Consider the following 19804-nt stretch of genomic DNA (forward strand, 5'->3'; position numbering starts at 1 on the left):
TTCTTTCTATTTCTTTCTTTATGCACATTCCCGGATAAGTAGAATACGCCACCGCCGTCCGGGTATTTAAATCGCATCGTATATAAACAGGAAGAAGAAAAGGCTCCTAAAACAAAAGGAAAGTATTTCCGAGTATATCTGCTGTGTTATGGGCATTCCGTTGTGGATCTACCCCGAGCACGTCTGAATGCCGATCAAAAGAGAGAAAAAGTCGAAAATGTTTCAGGCACGACAACTGGGCGCAACATTAAAAACGGGAAATAAAATTAATGAGTTTTTCTCTGCTCCTGCTGGATGGAGCTCCTTTTTGTTTTAACTACAGGCTCAACAGTCTTATCGGTGGGATTCCTCTTGTTCCTCTTACCCTCTTTGCGAAATAGAGAGAAAAGCAAACAAAATAACAAGCTGTCGCGTGTGTGGATGTAGGGAGGACGGACTTGTTGGTGCTGTGTCCTTATGATCGTTGGCGGCGTTGGCGGACTATAGAGATGGTCTGTGCGCGGGTTTGTCCGTTCCCTCCTTGTTTATTCATCCGAGTGAGACAAATGACATACAAACAGCAGCAGCAGAAGAGCTCACAGTCGAGAACATGAGAATATGAAAAAAGGCCAAGTCTCCTGAGACGGGGGGAGAATAAGAAGAGCCGAGGTCTTTTTAGCCACCCTCCCAAAAAGAAGAAGAAGTTGATCATCCACAAGAGTTTTCTCTCTTAAGTAAGTCCTTCTTTGTTTTGACTGGGGAGATATGGGAGGCCGAGGTACTGGAACGAGAGACAAACCAAAAAAGGGCCAGCAGACGAATTGAGAGGCGGCTGTGCGTTGGCCATCAAACGACAACCGGAAGGAAGTGACCCTGTCCAGTTAGCGCTAAAAAAGAAAACCCACAATCTTTTTTCTTTGTGATTTTTCCCTCAGTCAAGTCAAAGAAAAAAGAATAGACAGCGGCGCAAACAGCGTCGAAATGTCTCGCGGGAGACAAACACAGGCGCGGATGTCTTGTAGCTTCCGAAAATGGACTTAACAGTCACGTCAGTTGTTCTACTTTTGTGTGTGTGTATTGGGCCAATACAGTCCAAAGTACTTTACTCTTTTCCTCCTTTTTTCAGACTTTTTCTCTTGTGGGGGTCGAACAAAGGCAGGATACATCATCTGGCTGCTGCTGCTATGCATAACCCAAAAGCAGACGCCGATGCAAAACCTTAAAGAAATAATAAAAGACGACGAGTATAGTCATATAGAGGGGGGAAAAACGTGACGCATTTCGGTGGCGGTGGCATTTCATTCTTCTCTCCCCCCTCCTCTTCTTGTGTTCCTTGTGCCGAGTCGCCGACCGTCGCCACCGCCGCCGATCTGAAAAGGAGTGGCACAGATGCCATCAAGTTCGCCGAGGTTATCTTCTTTTCTTTCGACGCCATAGACTCCCCAGTAATCCACCCCCCACTCCCGTGTATATACCTCATCACACTACTACACCCTATACTTCTCTTAAGCTGTTGTCGTACGCTCTTTTTATCAGCTGCCATCCACTTGGCTGCCGTCGCCACCGCCGCCGCCGCCAACATATCGATCAGCGTCTTGTTTCTTTTTTCGCGGGGGGTTTTCATCAACTGATTTTGAATTGACCGCCACCGTCGAAATACCTTTTTTCAATTGCCAAGTACAATTTAGGAATTTCTTTTCTATTCTTTTTTCATTTATTGAATAGCAACAGAATTAAAAAGGCAATGTATCAACGGAATTTTAAAGAATGGTCATTTTTGAAGCGCTTCAATTTCAATTTTTTTCCGCAATCAATATTCCACTCTTTGTTGGCAATAACAAAAATCTGTTTTTCATTAAATTGAGAAAAACGAAAAATTAGTTTAAAAGCTATTAAAACAATACCTGTCAACTATGACTTGGTTGATTATTCGACCATTAAATCATTTTTCAAAAATATCACACCAAAAGATTTCTGCCAGAAAATCGAGACGTAAATAGAACGCGTACAGCAAATTTTTATTGACGTGACGTTAAATTTTGATTTAATTGTTAATGCACTGCCGAATTCCGTTATTATTACGACGTGGTATGGAAAAAGAAACCATCAATTTAGAAAGGTGATCTGCTGTTATTTGAGGAGTTGCCACTTTTGGAAAGGGTCGCATGGGTATTCTATGGAAATCATGATATCATCATGCACGCTTGCAAATTTGCAATGCAACTATTTCTAGTTCTCTGATACACATTCCCCCCCCCCCACATAGCCCATGCTAATACTTTTCCCAATAGAGACGGCATTGAATTGGTTGAGCCAATTACAGAGCAACACGTCGATAAAGAACTGTGCTACCTGATCTTTTGACTCCACCCAGCACAATCGCCTCGATTGGGCTACAACTCACATTTTTTTTAGTGAATAGTATTCTGGTGGCTTCGGTCTTGAAAGGTAAGAATTCCAATGCTAATAAAATATACTGTTTGCGCTTATTGGGTTTACTGTTTTAAAAGGGTTTAAACAAACTGAAGGTTTGTAACCTTCAGTCGAAAACCCAAAATTTTGGTTTATTCATTTACTTATACCCTACGTTAAATTGCTAAACAATCGCCTGTGATACGAAAAAGAATCCCACCTTAATCTATCGTTTTGTTTTTATAATAACATTTCAGAACGTTAGGCCTTACTACATTACCGGTATTCTTGGCATTAGTACAACTGCTGTCGGCCAGCTTTTCATCTCCAGTTGACCTCGGCGCTTAAAATGAAGCTTTCGAAAAGAAAAGAAATTGGTTGAATGGCACTTGAAAAACATAGACAATCATCAACGAGAACATAAATGTTATGTTGGGAGTAGAAAAGAGAATCGATCCCGTTCGAGGACGTCTTCCTAACTGGAATGTGTTAAAAAAGGGGAACAGCCTAGGTCAAGAAGCAATATTCTACACAGGCACTCACAGGTTTTTATTTTATTTTCTATCCATCAATCCCCAAAATAACTATTTAATTTTCTTGTAAAAACATTATTATTTATTTTTGTCTCAAGTGTCTTTTATCGTCCTCTGCCAACCGTTCCGCCTCCGTGTGATTTGCGAAAATTCGTCGGGTGGCCGACCGACAATCAATCAAAGACAATAAAGAAGACAGTCAGCACCTGTGCGTGCTTGTGTAGAATATTGCTTCTTGACTTTGGCTTTTTCCCTTTTTTTACACATTCCAGTTAGGAAGACGTCCTCGAACGGGATCGATTCTCTTTTCTACTCCCAACATAACATTTATGTTTTCGTTGATGATTCTATGTATTTTTCAAGTGCCTTTCGACGATTTTCTTTTCTTTTCGAAAGCTTCATTTTACGCGCTCTTGTTTCCCCCCCCCCCCCCATTTCTCTATGAAGAGCACTTTGCTATTTCAACATCAGTATTTTTGGCCGGTCATCGATAATTCCAAGGAGATGATTTTTTGTTTCACTGTGTTCATCGGATTTGTTTTTTCTCTTTTGGGAGATCATGTGGAGATGACATATACAGATTTGAAATTATTTGATTCCTTTTTATTCTTGGTGAAACAAACGCAATTGAATGTAGATACGGTGGCTCCATTCATTCATTGAATGGATGACATCACCACAGGATTCCACTTGCATATTGACAATAACAAAAATCTGTTTTTCATTTAATTGAGAAAAACGAATAGGTAATTAATTAAAAAGCTATTAAATACCCGCCAACTATGACTTGGTTGATTACTCGACCAATAAATTATTTTTCAAAAATTTCACGCATAATGATTTCTGCAAAAAATTCGAAACGTAAATAGAACGCGTATTACAGCAAATTTTTATTGACGTTAAATTTTGATTTATTGTAATACTCAACATGTATTCAGAAAAAGTAAAGTGCTGAATACTGTTGTTATTATACGACGCGGTCTGAAAAAGAAACCAACAATTTAGAAAGGTGATCTGCTGTTATTTGAGCAGTTGCCAATTCTGGAAAAGGTCGTATGAGTATTGTGTGGAAATCATGATATCATCATGCAAGCTTGCAAAACACATCCCCCACATAGCCCATGCTAATACTTTTCCCAATAGAGACGGCATTGAATTGGTTGAGCCAATTACAGAGCAACACGTTGATAAAGAACTATAGGCTACCTGATCTTTTGACTCCACCCCACACCTGTGCAATGACGCAATCTGTACATGAATCGAATCGAATTGGGCTACAACTCACATTATTATTTTAGTTAAAAGTATTGTGATGGCATCGTTCTTGAAAGGTAAGAAAAGAATCCCAATGCTAATAAAATATACTGTTTTCGTTTTTTGGGGGGTTTACAAATACTGTTAAAAAGGTTTCTCCATTGCCAAACAATCGCCTGTTATGCGTAATAGAATTCCACCTTAATATAGTTTTGTTTTTCAAATAACATTCCAGAACGTTTTATTGATAGAAGAAACATGATTGGTAAATTCATTTTTGTATCGTTATGCCTAACTGTATTCGTACAACTGCTGTTGGCCAGCGGTTCATCTACATGCAAAGAACAAATTCCTGCTGTCGGACAAAAGTTGTTTGGGCTCGGGTGTCATAATGAGAAAAAACGAATCGATCAACTTGTTGGAACTATCGATGCCTTAAAAAAGGTCCCGGCCAAAGACACTATTGCTGATGTGGAAAATTCTCTTCGTAGAGAAAGAGCAAATAATCAAGAGCTTCAAGTTTTGGTACAGAAATTAATTAAAAAATTAGAATTGTGCGACGACAAACGTAAAATGTTTAATAACTACGTGCTAGAGTCTTTTTTACGCAATTCGCCTTTTTCTGGAGTAGACAATTACACTCGGTACACAGTGGCTCGATTGGGGATGTTGCCAATCAAAAATGCCAAACCTTTGATACCCAAATTCGGAACAGTCATCAACGACGTTCTTTCTTTTCGATATCCCATCAACATTCCGTCGTGTCCAGCAGCAGAAATAACAAATAACACTTGGTCGAACCCAAGTGTTTTCATAGCGATTATATCGGCTCCGGAACATTTCAAAGAGCGAAATAACATCAGAGAAACTTGGCTGATACACCTCAAAAGTGCCCTGGAAAAAAATCTGCTGGGCATTAGCACCCGATTCGGTTTCTTTCTCGGTCAGACTCGAAACGATTCGATTCAAAAGCGAATCGAAGAAGAGAATCAGAAACACGGGGACATCGTCCAAATCGAAATGGACGATTCGTACCACAATTTGACGCTGAAAGGCATCGCCATGCTCAACTGGGTGCGGCAACAATGCGCCAGCAAGGTCGACCTCGTTTTCAAAGTGGACGACGACGTCTACGTAAACGTGCACAATCTCGTTCATTTCGTCCGGTCCAACTATCAATCGAACAACAGTTTGTTTGGCTACGGCAATTTCGGCTTCTACCCAATCAGGATGGAGCTGGGATACGCGAAAGACTACGCCAAATGGGACATGACTTTCAAAGAGTATCCGTGGAGTCATTATCCCAATTACGTCAACGGTCCGGCCTATTTCATGCACTCAAGCGTCGTTATTCCGTTATTGGCTGCCAGTCAGACCACTCCTTTGATCCCGTTCGAGGACGTTTTCCTGACCGGAATGTGCACGGAAAAAGCCGGTGTCAAGATGCGATATTCCGCAGGCACTCACAGGTTTTTATTTTCTATCTATCAATCCCCAAAATGACTATTCCATTTTCTTGTATTTAAACATTATTTATTTTCTATCCATCAGTGTCTTTTATCGTCCTCTGCCAACCGCTCCGCCGCCGTGTGATTTGCGAAAATTCGTCGGGTGGCCGACCGACAATCAATTCGTCACCCACTCGGCCGTCGACGATTTTTATCGGAACAAGACCCAGTGCGTCGTCACCGAATCGGATGGAACCAAAAAGACAATCGACTTCACCGCCCCCGTTGTCTTCAAGTTCACTTAGTCTGTTAGACAAGACAATGAAGACAAGATTAAATCCCTTTTGGAAATAACGCTGAAAAATCGACATACATTGGCCTAATATATTAGCAACAACAATTCGGCGCTTGATTTAAACTAACATTATTAATCATTTGTCATGTACAAGAGAACACTAATAGTAAAATAGACTTGCTTTATCCGGTATTAATTGTTGTTCATTATTTTATTTTTAACATCCTGGGCGATCCTGGGGTCAGGGGTGCAAGTCTATCTCAGTCGTACGCTCTTTTTATCAGCTGCGATCCAAATATTTTAAATAATTTTCAAAAATTTATTTGTATGCGAGTATTGGACAGTAGAACTCCAGTGACAGTAGAACTCCAAAGACATAAGAACACCTTTTTTTTAAGTATTATTAAAAATACCCGACAATAGAACACCAGTGCCCGACAGTAGAACTCCACTACTTTGTCGAACATGAAAATACGTGAAAATAATTAAAGAATTCATTGGAGTTCTATTATCGTGTAGTGGAATTCTACTGTCGTCAACGGTCCAGCGCAGAAATCATTCGTTGTTTTTTCTGAGAAGGAAAAAAAAAACGACCAAAAAGGAGCTTGTATGGAAATGAATTTCGTTTCGTTTCGGTACAGAAGTCGGGGGCAGTAGGATATGCACTATGCAGACAGGATCGGATGATGGATCCATGACGCGATTAATGGGCGGCCATCCGCCATCCCATCACATCCAATAGATATCTTAATAGCTTTAATAAAAAAGCTATTTGTAGATTGAATATAATTTTTTTCCAAACTTTTATAGTTCATATGCTATTTTGATTTTTTAAATAGGAAAACTAATCACAAACATCCTTTCGGTACCTTGCTAACGCAGGTAGCTGATAATATTTTAACGTGAATGTTTTATTTGTCCCTAGATGGCGCATGGCGAATAAGTTTCAGCCATTGAGCAGACGCCAGACAGCATTTTACACGTCATTTTGTTCTGGATAGAAGGAATTGAGTTTTCCAGAAATCAAAAAATCATCGTTCGGCTTTATTTAACGCGAAGCTATTAAAGAATACTCCAGACGATACAGAGTTCAATCAAAACTACGTAAGGAGGAAGGAGAGAAAAGAAAACTCAAGTCAAGTGTGGCAAGATAGAAACGAAACAATGTTGGGAGGGTCGAGAATCTGTGGAGATATTACTAATGAACTTAACACTATGAACAGGCTGAAATTCTCTAAATTGTAAGTTGTGTGACATTTTTTGCATAGAAATTAAGCAATAATGGTAAAGTCTTTGTATTCTCTTAGTATCGCTCATTGGCCTACATGCAACAAGGCAACATCTGATGATTCTGATCTTGCATGAATGGAAGAGAACATTTGGCACTCATAATTTGGTAATATGATTTGATAAATTAATTGATTCCTTGTTTTTTGTTGCCATTTCTCCTTGACTCCTAATAATCCAGCTGTTAGTCATGCTTCCACTGTGATAACCCGGATGGGAGGGTTTTAGTTTATTCAGGGAATTTTTGCCGTTAAAAATTGGCACTCCTTTCAATTTGTTTCTGAATCTTTAAGTCTGTGCTGGATTCAAATTTTTAACACTGGTCAAGAGAGTAGTTTCTCCGTTTCATATAGAATATTAAAATGAAACGAGAACATTTAGTTTAGTTTTTAAAATTTTTATTTACTGTCTTTATTGTTGTACCAAAAATGTTTTAGCTTCACCACACACTTAAAATTCTTTTTAATTTTATAATATATTTTGAATAAAGTTGCAGATGTCCTTCATAAGTGATGGAAATGGTATTGTGTTATTGTCATTGTGATCTAATGAGAATATTTATTTTTATTTCAGGTTAACTTTTGAAGAGAAAGTGAGGAGAAAATACTCCAAGGATCTCATTCCTCCAACAACTATGGCAGATTGTTCCCGGTATATTCCCCTGATTTTATTTATTTACTGCATTCGTAATTGATCTCATATTCTCTTTTCAGGTTTACCCTCGCCGCTGTTCGATAGACATTATCAATTGGTGGAAAATGACAAGTGGTCGGCCGCGCTGAAATTCAAGATCGATAAATTATATCGATGTTTAGAAATTACAAGTGCATATCTGGGCTCCCTTCTCAGTGGCCCCGTTTCCCTAATTAACCACTAACCAACGCCCACCGGTGGTCACTCACTCGCTGCGACAACCAGGAGGAAGGGAGTAGACTGGTCGAACGGGGACTTGCAAGGCGCATGATTCGATGAAATCTGTTGGAGGGTCATGAGTCTAAGCCGGAAGCCTACTAAGATTAATCGCTCTCGTAATAACTGTTCCTCGGCTCTCTTCGCTCTTTTTCCGGTTTCTCTTAACCATGGCCCGGTAATCTCCCTGGTCGAGTCAGTGCGGGCAATAAGAATTTTAAGCTGGAACAACGCCTCCTTTGAGCGGTCCGGACAATCCTGAATCCTTTAGGGTTGCCATTCCATCGAGGCTTAAACGAGGGTACGTAATTACACGTTAGTCAATTGCTAAAGCTACAAATACGATTGTTTGTATTACCCAGATGACGCGGAGGTGTTGCCCATTGAGTGGTTTTTGTGACAAGGAGTCACTGAACGAAACGCTAAACCCAATGAAAAAAGGTAATGACATGAAGCTTTTGCTTTCGCAGAAAATAATGTGAATTTGTTTGCAGCCAACCATCCTTTATATATCCGAGCCGAGTCCTTTCCGTCTACATTCGGTGTGAAGAGCAAAACCCAAATTTCAACACATTTTACTGCTTAGCAACGAAAACAAAGCGAGTGTCAAAACATTGTTTTACTTGCGCATACTTTATTGTGGCAGAAACGCGTTGGTCATGTAACAGGGTGGAATTTTTTTCCCTTTTGTTCATGCAGCATCAAACGACACGCGATAGGTTCCGGCGGTAATCAACTATTCAAGATGGTAGACATGTCAATGTAAAAGACAGGGTAAGGGTAGCTCCTGTAAATGTTATTCATTTATGTTAAATAGCTGCTAGTAGGATCTCATTGTTGATTTGCGGTTACAAAATCCATAGCCCTAGAGTTCAGGTATTGTCAATCAATCATTTGATTTGCGTTTTAAATCCTCCTAAATCAGTTGTGGAAATACGATTCCCCCCGCTTCTCCTGGGTGGTTACTTAGGATCATTTAAGTTCATTTTTGAGTTATTCGTTGTGAACGTAGCGGACGAACTCTGACAGTCTATCGAGCTTTAGCAATTGCGTCTAATTTCTTATTTTATTCAACCGTTCTATGAGAAGCTTTGATTTCTATTTTTTATATTAATAGTTTACCTTTTTTTTATCTTTTTTTAGATTTTCTTCTCCGACCGCAGGTGCAAGGAATATGTTTGAAACTTAGAAAAGTTTGCAGTAGAATATTTAAAAAAAAGTCAACTGTCCTTCAAACGGTTCGAAATGGAAGATTTATTCATTTGACACCGAAGAAACGAGTCAAATGTCAAATGTGGTATTTTTAAAGTGACTAAAATTTAAGCCATTATCATTTATGATTTGATATTTATTTTGATAGTGGTTTTTGTTGACCCATCCCCAGCAACGTCAACCTGCAGAAAGAAAAAGGCCAGTTTCTATGACCTTGACGCTCGAAGGTCACGGAGATCATTACGTAAAACGTGTCATGCAGTGGTGTAGAGGATGGGTGAGAATGACACGTGTTGCTTCATTATCAAAAAGGTACAATAGCCGCAAGTGTAAGCTTTTTGGTATTCATTTTGATATTGGTTATTGTAGACCCATCCCCGGCAAAGTCACCTGCAGAAGGAAAGGCCAGTTTGCATTTCAATCGAAGGTCATGGAGATCATTACGTAAAAGGTGTCAGGCATTGGTGTAGAGGTTGGGTGAGAACGGGACGTTTTGCTTCATTATCAAGAAGGTAAAATAGCCATTAGGCTTAAGAGGAGGGGTGAGAAAAAATTGTATAAAAGGCGAGAGAAAAGTTGACAGGGATCAGTCGAGTGAGCATCTCCGACACGGCAATAACTCCATATTTCGTCGTAATAACAGTTTGCAATCATGGGTAAATCAACGGCAACAGAGGCCCTGCTACGAGAGACGGGCGAAATGCCCTTGCACCTTAGGAGAAATCTCGCCAGCGTCAAACATTATTTAAGGTGCTACGAGGTGAAGTCTGACCTGCTAGCAGAAAAAGAAGAGTGGTTCAAAAACGCCGAGCAGTGTTTTCTCTCCAGAGTCGAGTCCGTTACAAACACCTTGGACCATCATCCTAAATCAGTCGAGAAATTATCCATCAGCAAGCACCCGCCATGGCAGGCTTTGCTTCCGGAAGTCACGACGTACACACCAAACGACCTGAAATGGCAAAATGTGGTCCACATTTACACAGACGCAGCAAAATCAAAAGACGGGCGATGTGCTGTTGCCTTTGTGGTACCAGAGAAAGTCATCGTTGAGCAGAAGCGTCTGGTGGACGGTTTGGCGACAGCAAAGTGTGAACTCGTAGCAATACACCTGGCAGTAAAGTGGGCAGAAGCACACGCAACACTGGGGAGCTTTGTTATCCTAACAGACTCAAAAAAGGCATTGCAAATACTCCACTCAAGTAGTGAAAACAACAGTGTCAAAACAAGCACCGTGGACACCTGGCGAGCACTCTCCAGAGCTGGCACAACTGTCAGTTTTTCGTGGGTAAAAGGACACAGTGGAATATCCGGTAACGAGCAAGCTGATCGTGCTGCCAAAAATGGGCTGGAGCTAAAACCCAGCCTCAGCTGCAGAAGAGACACAAACGACATCCGTGAAAACGTTGAAGACCTCCTCCTGAAAAAATGGCAAGGCCTCTGGGACAAGCCGAAAACGGAAAGTGGACGTTTCACCCACAGACACAGTCCAGTCGTGTCAAGAATCGCCTCCCTGTTCGGCCAGTCAAGAAGTGAGCAAGTGTTCTTATCGCAGATTCGCCTCGACATGCTGCCGCTAAACTATCGTCTGTTCAAACGCAAAAAACATCCGACCGGTCTCTGCTGCAACTGCGACGCCGAAGAAAAAGAAAATGTCGAACATGTACTGCTGGCCTGCCCGGCGTACGCAAAGGAGCGAGAAGAAATGGTGTACGTAGTGAGCGAAAACACTCCCACACTGCAAGAGCTGCTAAATTTCAACGACGAGGTAACTCTCAAAGCCGTTTTGGACTTCTTTAATGCCATAGGCATCAAAGCCCGAATCGGTTTCTAGCAAGAGAAACCAAAAACCTAAAGCCGGTGCCCAGCTTTCTCCCTAAAACGCATGTGCAAGTGGCGTAAATAGGCCTGCCGGCCTGGAAACGTCAAACCCCCATCCCCAAAAAACCAACCAACCAACCGACAGGGATCAGTCGAGTGAGCATCTCCGACACGGCAAACTCCATATTTCGTCGTAATAACAGTTCGCAATCATGGGTAAATGTTCATTTTTATTTCGAGTTGTAAATCTATTCTATCTTGTTATTAGTTGTTGATACGACTAGTTAACTTCGAAAACTAATTTCCCGTTGTTTATTGCATAGTTAATTATGGCATTGTGTTGCTGTTGGGTGTTGTATCGTTGATGTCGACCACGAGAGAAAATCTTTTAAAAGGAAAGAGAAAAGGCAACAGAAGTCAATCGAGTGAGCATCTCCGACCCGGCAACAACTTCATTCTTCGTCGTATTACCAGGTCGCAATCACGGGTAAATAATCTGTATTTCTACGTGGAATTTTGTATCAATTTTCATTTTTTTTTTCTATTTGATAATATGTCCGTTATATTGTTGAAATTTAATATTGTCTAGTTAACAATGCCGTCATGCTGCTATTGCTTGTTGTATCGTCGATGGCTGGGTCGATCACTGGTGTACCAACGTATCCTGGTTAAGGCGGATACCAAACCGCAACGCAACCGCCTTACTAAACAACATACGCAATGACCAGATACTACACCGAGGTTGCACTGTTGGGTTTACAGTTAAACCACCAAGGATCCAGATGATTACACCACAACTTGTGCTGCTCCTCGAGCTACACTACCAAAGCGCTACAGTACTACACCGAGGCACCTACTGAGACTACGCAACTACGTATGCTGCCCCAACCTACGACACCGAGGCTCCAGCGTATTACATCACCAAGGCTGTCGAATTCTACACTGGAGCGCCCAAGTACGACAGAAATCAGTCAAGTGAGCTTCTCCGACACCCAACACGGCAACCCCGAAGTTTCGAATTAACTTCGTTTCAAACAGTGGAACGGCAAAGAGTGAAGGTGAGTTCTTTATTATTGTAATTTTGTGCAACATGTACTAATGACTTGTTTTCCTTCCTTGTCTGTCTTTAGAACAAGACGAATTCGACTGCAATCGCGTCGAATTGAATAGTAAAGATAACATATTCGTACGTGTACACCGCGCCGTTAAACTTGACATTTTCGGTCGGCAAGCCGCACTTGACGATGGCCGTACCATCACCTACGACAAGTGCGTTATTGCCACAGGTAAACATTTTATGCCAAACGAAATTATGGAATGCTGAATAACTTTGATAATCTTCCTGCTCGATAGTATCTAAGAGTCTATTTAAATTGCTAGCAATTTATTTCTGTGAATTAGTTCTACGAATAGAATTAGTTCTACGAATTCCTCTAAAAATGGCCTTTATTTTGTTAGGTGTTAAACGAAAATCTTTTCCAATCCCTGAGCGGTGCCCTAAAAGATGCCCACGAGCACGTAGCGCTGTTCCGCAACATCGATGGCGGTAACATAGGTCCAGTTCCCCGTTCTCCTAAATATTTGAGCCAATGGACAACCGAGAAGGTGAAAGCGGAAAGTGTTAATGTTTTGCCCAAAACTAATGTTGAGGGTGTAATTTTGGAAGACTACAAGGTCGCATTGACCTTAAACAATGGTCAAAAGGTAAACAGTTATTTCTGTACATGTTTTAGCGATGTTAATTAAAATCTAAAAATTATTTCAGCAGATTTAAACTGACAATGTCGTCGCTGCTGTCGGTTGGGACGCAAACACGGATTTGGCTGTTGCTTTTGGTTTGGAAATAGAGGAGAGGAGATTTTGGTGGTTATCGAGTGAATACCGAGCTTGAAGCATGATCGAACGTTTGTTTGGTACGGTTTCGTAAGAATCCTTGAACATTTTATTTCATATTAATTGTGCTTTTGTGATTAAAACTTGACCAACATTGACTGCTCTAATGTTGTTGTTAGATAGTATATGAAGTTCTTGTTAAATTAGATTCTAATTATTGGGTTTGGACTTTATTTTTTATTAGACTGGAGATGTTACGTTCTTTTGTGATATCAAATTGGGTCGCTGTTGTATGGAACATGTTCACCATGCTGTTGTATCTGGGCGATTGGCTGGAGAGAACAATACTGGCAAAGAAACATGGATGAAAAACTGCAGTGCACTGTTACCGAGTGCATTCTTCGTCGTATTATCAGTACGCAATCGGGTAAATATTCTGTTTCACGGAGTTTTTATAAATTATTTGTTTTCTATCTGTTTGTGTACCATATTGAATATTAATGTTCAAATTATTTACCGCACAGTTGATGTGATGTCGTGATGTTGCCGTTTGCCGTATCGTTGAAGGCTGGGTCGATCACTGGTGTACCGATGTCTCCTGGGTATGGCGGATACCAAAGCACCACGCCGCCGCCTTGCTACACAACGACAACATTCGCAAAAACCGGTTACTACACTGAGGCACACTATTACTACACCACCAAGGCTCCAGAGTATTACACCGAAGCTGATGCTGCCCCGAGTTACAACATCAAACGTACTACACCGAGGCTCCAAAGTACTAAAACCACCAAGTCACCGGAGAATTACACGTATGTTGCCCCAGCTTGCTGCACCGAGGCTCCCAAGTATTACCTAGTTCCTAGGTACTACACCGAGGCTCCAACTTATTACACCACCAAAGCGGCTGAATACTACACCGAGCCGCCCAAGTACTACACCAACAAGGCTCCAGAGTATTACACCACAACTTGTGCTTCCCTGAGCCTCTACACCGAAGCCCCGAAGTATTACTCTGCCCTAAGCTACACAACTACAACTGAGCCCCAACTTACTACACAGCGGCTGCTCCTTCGTACTACGTTGAATCGGAATACTACACCTAGGCTTCAGTTTACTACACCACAACCTATGCTACACCGAGGCCCCTATGTACTACACTACCAAGGCACCTGAGTATTATAACACTACTTACGCTGCTCCGACCAACTACACCGAAGCTCCGAAGTATTACTCTATCCCGAGTTACTACACCACTAAGGCACCTGAATATTACACCACACCTTACGCTTCTCCAACTTACTACAGGGACGCTCCTAAATATTATAAGTATGTTCAGATTTGTCGGTCATATCTTAATAGTTTCTAGTCACTGGGAATTGTTGATCTTTAATAGGGAAATAATTTTTTTAAAACCTGGGTTATCATTGTGTACGACTTCTCTTGCCACCTAAAAGCCTTAAGACATTGCGACGTTTTCTTATTTTGGTTGGGTCTTTCCTATTTCGTATGTTGGAGGTGATTATTGCTCTAGTCTCTCCGCATTCCGACATATTCTAGTGTTTAGACAACTTTCATTTACAGGGCAAGTTACGAAAGAGACGTACTGTGTGGTGTTTACTAAAATTGATTGATGTTGACAGCTCTCTTTTTAACTTAAGTTGGTGTAACAAAAGAGTTTGAGATAATGTGTGGTTTATCATAGAAGTTTATTTGAAGAATGTGGAGTTTATCAGTTGCTTGCCTATATCTTATGTAAAACTTGAAAGTTGTAAAAAATACATAAAGTTGTAAACTAAACATTTTTTTATTACAAGTTATGAAAAATAGCAAACAAAAACATTAAAAGGAATTGCTTTATTGTCCCACCTCCACCCACAATTCCACCACATTTTACAATCACATACATACAAGTTAACCCGTTGGCTGCCACGCCATACAACCCGTAGGTTGCTCTCTACTACTCTACGCGCCACGTCTGAAGGATCTATGACCAAGGTGGAACTTGCCATTGCTGACAAGTCCGGGCTGACACGGTGACAGAAGAATCCATCACCGCATCGACAAAGGGGAACTAGGTATGGTGCATTGCCTAATAGGCGCCTTGCGGCAAGTTTTGGGCTGGTGCGACTTCCCGACCCCTCGGCATGAAAACCACGAGGCCGAACAGCGCACGCAGCCCGTGCTAAGGAGCAGGGGAGAACAAAGGCGTGGCAACCAACAAGTTAACTAACACTAACACATATTACCAACAACAAATAATGATCCGCGCTGACACTTTGGAGATACCGGCGATGTTTTGGTGTCAATCTTCTCGACGTCTCCTCTGCATCATCTGAAGAAAGAGAAAAAATTCTTATTAGAGTGACATGCCAATAAAAGTTACATAATACATGTAGGTACATCGATCTGTTATTTTTGGCTCAAAACTTAAAAGGCACGCTTTCAATTTCTTAAAATCTAGCTAACAATATTGAAAACTGTACACATAACAAAGCTCACTTGCTAGTCTTTAAAAAAAATTCCGGAAGTCAACCGGAAGTAGCCACAGCTCCTCAACCATTGAGCTGTTGTCAAATTAAACCACATATTCGTGATCTCCATGAAATTTGGGGTCGATTAAGTGTGATTTAAACGAAATCCAAAATTTGGCCAAAATCGAGAATTTTCCTGAACTATAGTTCAGGAAAATTTTCAAAGCCGGAAGTACGAAAACGTACAAAACGAAACATGAACTTTACCACAAATTCGACGAGGATCACGAATATGTGGTTCTTTTGTGCGTCAGATGAATATTTACTGAACTACTGACTGAAAAGAGTAAACCGGAAGTAGAAAAAAAAAGCAATTTTCGAAAATTTAACAAGTGAGCTTTGTTGGGGGAATAATAATCGTCAGTTATCACTAAATATTTCAACAAAATAACTGTCGATAAATGTTTAAAGAGATGTTCAAAGTAACAGAAACTGACTGTTTTGACAGCTGTTTAGACTGCAAATTATCAAAAAGCCATCTAGCGTTAGAAAATAGAAACGTCCAAGTAAACTGTTTGCGCGCAAGAAGGGCCTAATTTTGGAAACTATTACACAGACACAGTCTAACGCAACTAGACTATTGGTAGATAACCTAAGAAATTAAGTCAATTGTCGGTACCTAGGCATAATCCCGTGGTGAGTGACTGCAGGTGTGTAACAGCTGACGGAAGCGATCTTGAAGTGGTCCAGAAACTCGCCAAGTCGTCAGTGAAGTAAAACAAATCTTGCTTAAAAGCAGTGAAGCTAGATGAGCGTGCGTCGCGAAGATAAGGATGGAGAAGAATGTTGTTGAAAATCCTTCTTCCGTCATGGACAAAGGTCAGCATTGGCAAAAGAATCTCCGTGCTCTGTAAAACAAATTTTTACATTATTGAAAATATAACAATGAATAAAGCATTTACCATTTACCTTTTTTTAAGAAGCACACTGAAATGCTCACGATGAAAAAACTGTAAAAATTGAATTCACAGCAACAAACAGCATTACTCCTTAGGTTGATGTAAATTTCCTGATGTCAAAGAAAGTGTCATGAAGTATTGCAGTAGCATCCATAACAACAAACATGGTGTTGCAGGGTGCGTCACAAAAATTGCAAGATTCAGAAAAGTCTTATGGTTTAGGATACCTATGCAATAAATAATAAGAAAATATGAATTGTAATGGTCTGGTAGCAGTAATGGGGAAATACCTTATCTCGGCAGATTTGTATTCCACTACATGTGATCTTCAAACATGATTTTTAGGCTTTTGACAGCATGATGGGCCTAATGGATGGAAATTGACTGAGCGCTAAGTCAACTTGTTGGAATGACTGACACTGACAGTATGCATCTAGAAGACTAGAATTTGAAGAAATAAGTTGGTACAGTATAAAAATAAGGAAACTAGGTCAAGATAAACCTACATATGATACGAAATTCAATTTGGTAATTGAAATCACAGGAATATCAGTATAAATTAGCTACAGTTTGGTTTCGCCCTTTTCGGCTTCGCCTCGTTTGTAACAAGCTAACAACAACAAAGGCGACACTGGCGACATCTTGAGTTTTGAATCCTAAGTTGGTTGCACAGTCGCAGTTCAAATTATCGGAGTTCTACTGTCTCCGTGTCTCGTAGTGGAGTTCTACTGTCGAGCACTGGAGTTCTATTGTCGGGTATTTTAAGATAAAATATTGGGGTTCTATTGTCGGTGGAGTTCTATTATCGGGTATCTTTAATAATATTGCAACCAACTTAGGATTCAAAACTCATTACCAGATGTCGCTAGTGTCGCCTTGTTGTGTTTACATCGTGAAACCAGGAAAAAAGGGGTGAAACAATTGGATGCGAATTAATACTTATATTCCTGTGATTTCATATACCAAATTGAACTTCGTAACTTGTGTAGGTTTAACTTGACCTACTTTACTTATTTTTATACTATACCAACTTATATCTTCAAATTTTAGATGCAGTTGGTCTGCAGTTATATCGTCTTTTAGTCTGTGATTTCCATTTTCAAGGCTTGACGAATAAAATTAACTGAAGAAGTAGCCATGGCAAATCTATCGGATGAGAAAATTCCACAAGAACTCCTCTATCCGTGGTCACTTCTACAAAAAGATCAATATCGTGATAATCGTGGAGATCCCCATTCATTGCCCCCAAATCCCGAAAAGTCTGAATGCGAGGAAGGAGACCAGACACCAAAGTATTTCAATGTCAGAGTTCTGAGAGGATACCTTCCGGAAGCCAAGGATTCTGACAAATATTACCTTTCAGTTTCCACGCGGGTCCAGGAATGGGACGGCAAGATTCGCGAACAGGACAAGAACAACAAGAAAGTCAGCAAAACCAAAACGATCCGCGGCAGCCAGCCGGAATGGAATCAAGACTTTCCCATCAAGACTCTCAATCCGGAAGCGTGCCTAATAACAATTAAACTGAAAAAGTCATCGAAATTGGGTTTGAAGACGTCCACGGTCGGCTCCGTCAGAATTTACGTCTCCGCCTTGGAAGTAAATCAAGTCTATAAACTGCAACTGTTCAAAAACAATTTCTATCCTATCGGCAAAGCTTATCTTGAGGTGGAGATCTTGAATTCGTCTTGAACTTGAATTCGATAAAGGGAACAAAGAAGCAACTAACACGCATATTCCCGGCAACTTTTGCAATATTCGTTGATTATACGGAAGGTACTTTTTTCATGATAATGTCCAATTATTTCCATTATAAAACAAACACCAAAAAGATTTCGAAATAAACCAATTAAAAGAAAAAGTGATTAACGTTAACGAGTTTTGTTACTGATTTTAGTTTACGGGAAAACGGTTGTCAAACAATATTTGGTCAGATATGGTATCAAAAGTTTCACGTCGTCTCTCATCGAGTGGAGTATGGAGTAACTGAAATTTGAATTCTTAAAATATAACCTGAACGATCTTAGTTAGTAAGGCATTAGACGTGGTGTGGTTGGTGTAGTAGCAGTAAGAGGGAAATACCTTGTCCCTGCACATTTGTATTCCACAATATGTGAGCTTCACACATGAGTTTTAGGCTTTTGACAACATGATGGGTATATTGGATGGAAAGTGAGCGCTAAGTCAACTTTTTGGAATGACTGACAGTATGCATCTAAAATTTGAAGATATAAGTTGGTATAGTATAAAAATAAGTAAAGTAGGTCAAGTTAAACCTACACAAGTTACGAAGTTCAATTTGGTATATGAAATCACAGGAATATAAGTATTAATTCGCATCCAATTGTTTCACCCCTTTTTTCCTGGTTTCACGATGTAAACACAACAAGGCGACACTAGCGACATCTGGTAATGAGTTTTGAATCCTAAGTTGGTTGCAATATTATTAAAGATACCCGATAATAGAACTCCACCGACAATAGAACCCCAATATTTTATTTTAAAATACCCGACAATAGAACTCCAGTGCTCGACAGTAGAACTCCACTACGAGACACGGAGACAGTAGAACTCCGATAATTTGAACTGCGACTGTGCAACCAACTTAGGATTCAAAACTCAAGATGTCGCCAGTGTCGCCTTTGTTGTTGTTAGCTTGTTACAAACGAGGCGAAGCCGAAAAGGGCGAAACCAAACTGTAGCTAATTTATACTTATATTCCTGTGATTTCAATTACCAAATTGAATTTCGTATCATATGTAGGTTTATCTTGACCTAGTTTCCTTATTTTTATACTGTACCAACTTATTTCTTCAAATTCTAGTCTTCTAGATGCATACTGTCAGTGTCAGTCATTCCAACAAGTTGACTTAGCGCTCAGTCAATTTCCATCCATTAGGCCCATCATGCTGTCAAAAGCCTAAAAATCATGTTTGAAGATCACATGTAGTGGAATACAAATCTGCCGAGATAAGGTATTTCCCCATTACTGCTACCAGACCATTACAATTCATATTTTCTTATTATTTATTGCATAGGTATCCTAAACCATAAGACTTTTCTGAATCTTGCAATTTTTGTGACGCACCCTGCAACACCATGTTTGTTGTTATGGATGCTACTGCAATACTTCATGACACTTTCTTTGACATCAGGAAATTTACATCAACCTAAGGAGTAATGCTGTTTGTTGCTGTGAATTCAATTTTTACAGTTTTTTCATCGTGAGCATTTCAGTGTGCTTCTTAAAAAAAGGTAAATGGTAAATGCTTTATTCATTGTTATATTTTCAATAATGTAAAAATTTGTTTTACAGAGCACGGAGATTCTTTTGCCAATGCTGACCTTTGTCCATGACGGAAGAAGGATTTTCAACAACATTCTTCTCCAT

At 40.2% G+C, this 19804-nt stretch overlaps 2 protein-coding genes and 5 long non-coding RNA genes across 8 annotated transcripts; 6 read left to right on the forward strand and 1 right to left on the reverse strand.

Annotated features, from left to right (window-relative positions):
- Positions 1-1480: 1480 nt before the first annotated feature.
- Positions 1481-3515, forward strand: LOC124193916. The gene is made up of 3 exons (XR_006874537.1): positions 1481-2427; positions 2649-2936; positions 3023-3515. It is a non-coding gene; the product is annotated as an uncharacterized LOC124193916 (long non-coding RNA).
- A 399-nt stretch (positions 3516-3914) lies between these two features.
- LOC124193902 (beta-1,3-galactosyltransferase 1-like) lies at positions 3915-6113 on the forward strand. The gene is made up of 2 exons (XM_046587892.1): positions 3915-5647; positions 5730-6113. The coding sequence occupies exons 1-2, from the start codon at positions 4437-4439 to the stop codon at positions 5929-5931; spliced, it is 1413 nt and encodes a 470-aa protein (XP_046443848.1). The 5' UTR covers positions 3915-4436; the 3' UTR covers positions 5932-6113.
- An 800-nt stretch (positions 6114-6913) lies between these two features.
- LOC124193913 lies at positions 6914-9516 on the forward strand. The gene is made up of 7 exons (XR_006874532.1): positions 6914-7162; positions 7229-7317; positions 7782-7859; positions 7922-8418; positions 8480-8558; positions 8612-8891; positions 9261-9516. It is a non-coding gene; the product is annotated as an uncharacterized LOC124193913 (long non-coding RNA).
- A 272-nt stretch (positions 9517-9788) lies between these two features.
- On the forward strand, positions 9789-14449 carry LOC124193910. 2 transcript variants are annotated; one of them, XR_006874527.1, is made up of 9 exons: positions 9789-9841; positions 9906-9985; positions 11471-11634; positions 11737-12205; positions 12278-12433; positions 12606-12851; positions 12916-13060; positions 13225-13407; positions 13505-14449. It is a non-coding gene; the product is annotated as an uncharacterized LOC124193910 (long non-coding RNA). The 2 variants fall into 2 exon arrangements; XR_006874528.1 differs by having other exon boundaries at positions 12284-12433; positions 13505-13886.
- LOC124193906 lies at positions 10006-11354 on the forward strand. Its single transcript, XM_046587897.1, has 2 exons — positions 10006-11094; positions 11161-11354. Exons 1-2 carry the CDS (start codon positions 10030-10032, stop codon positions 11179-11181), a joined length of 1086 nt encoding a protein of 361 aa, XP_046443853.1. The 5' UTR covers positions 10006-10029; the 3' UTR covers positions 11182-11354.
- Positions 14450-16304: 1855 nt separating the features above from the next.
- Positions 16305-17156, reverse strand: LOC124193919. The gene is made up of 4 exons (XR_006874540.1): positions 16920-17156; positions 16704-16854; positions 16424-16640; positions 16305-16362 (listed from the first exon to the last, which is right to left on the reverse strand). It is a non-coding gene; the product is annotated as an uncharacterized LOC124193919 (long non-coding RNA).
- Positions 17157-18812: 1656 nt separating this feature from the next.
- On the forward strand, positions 18813-19787 carry LOC124193917. The gene is made up of 4 exons (XR_006874538.1): positions 18813-19172; positions 19238-19388; positions 19452-19668; positions 19730-19787. It is a non-coding gene; the product is annotated as an uncharacterized LOC124193917 (long non-coding RNA).
- The last annotated feature ends 17 nt before the right edge of the window (positions 19788-19804 follow it).

This window comes from Daphnia pulex, chromosome 5, assembly GCF_021134715.1.
Source record: "Daphnia pulex isolate KAP4 chromosome 5, ASM2113471v1".
Classification (NCBI taxonomy): Eukaryota; Metazoa; Arthropoda; class Branchiopoda; order Diplostraca; family Daphniidae; genus Daphnia; species Daphnia pulex.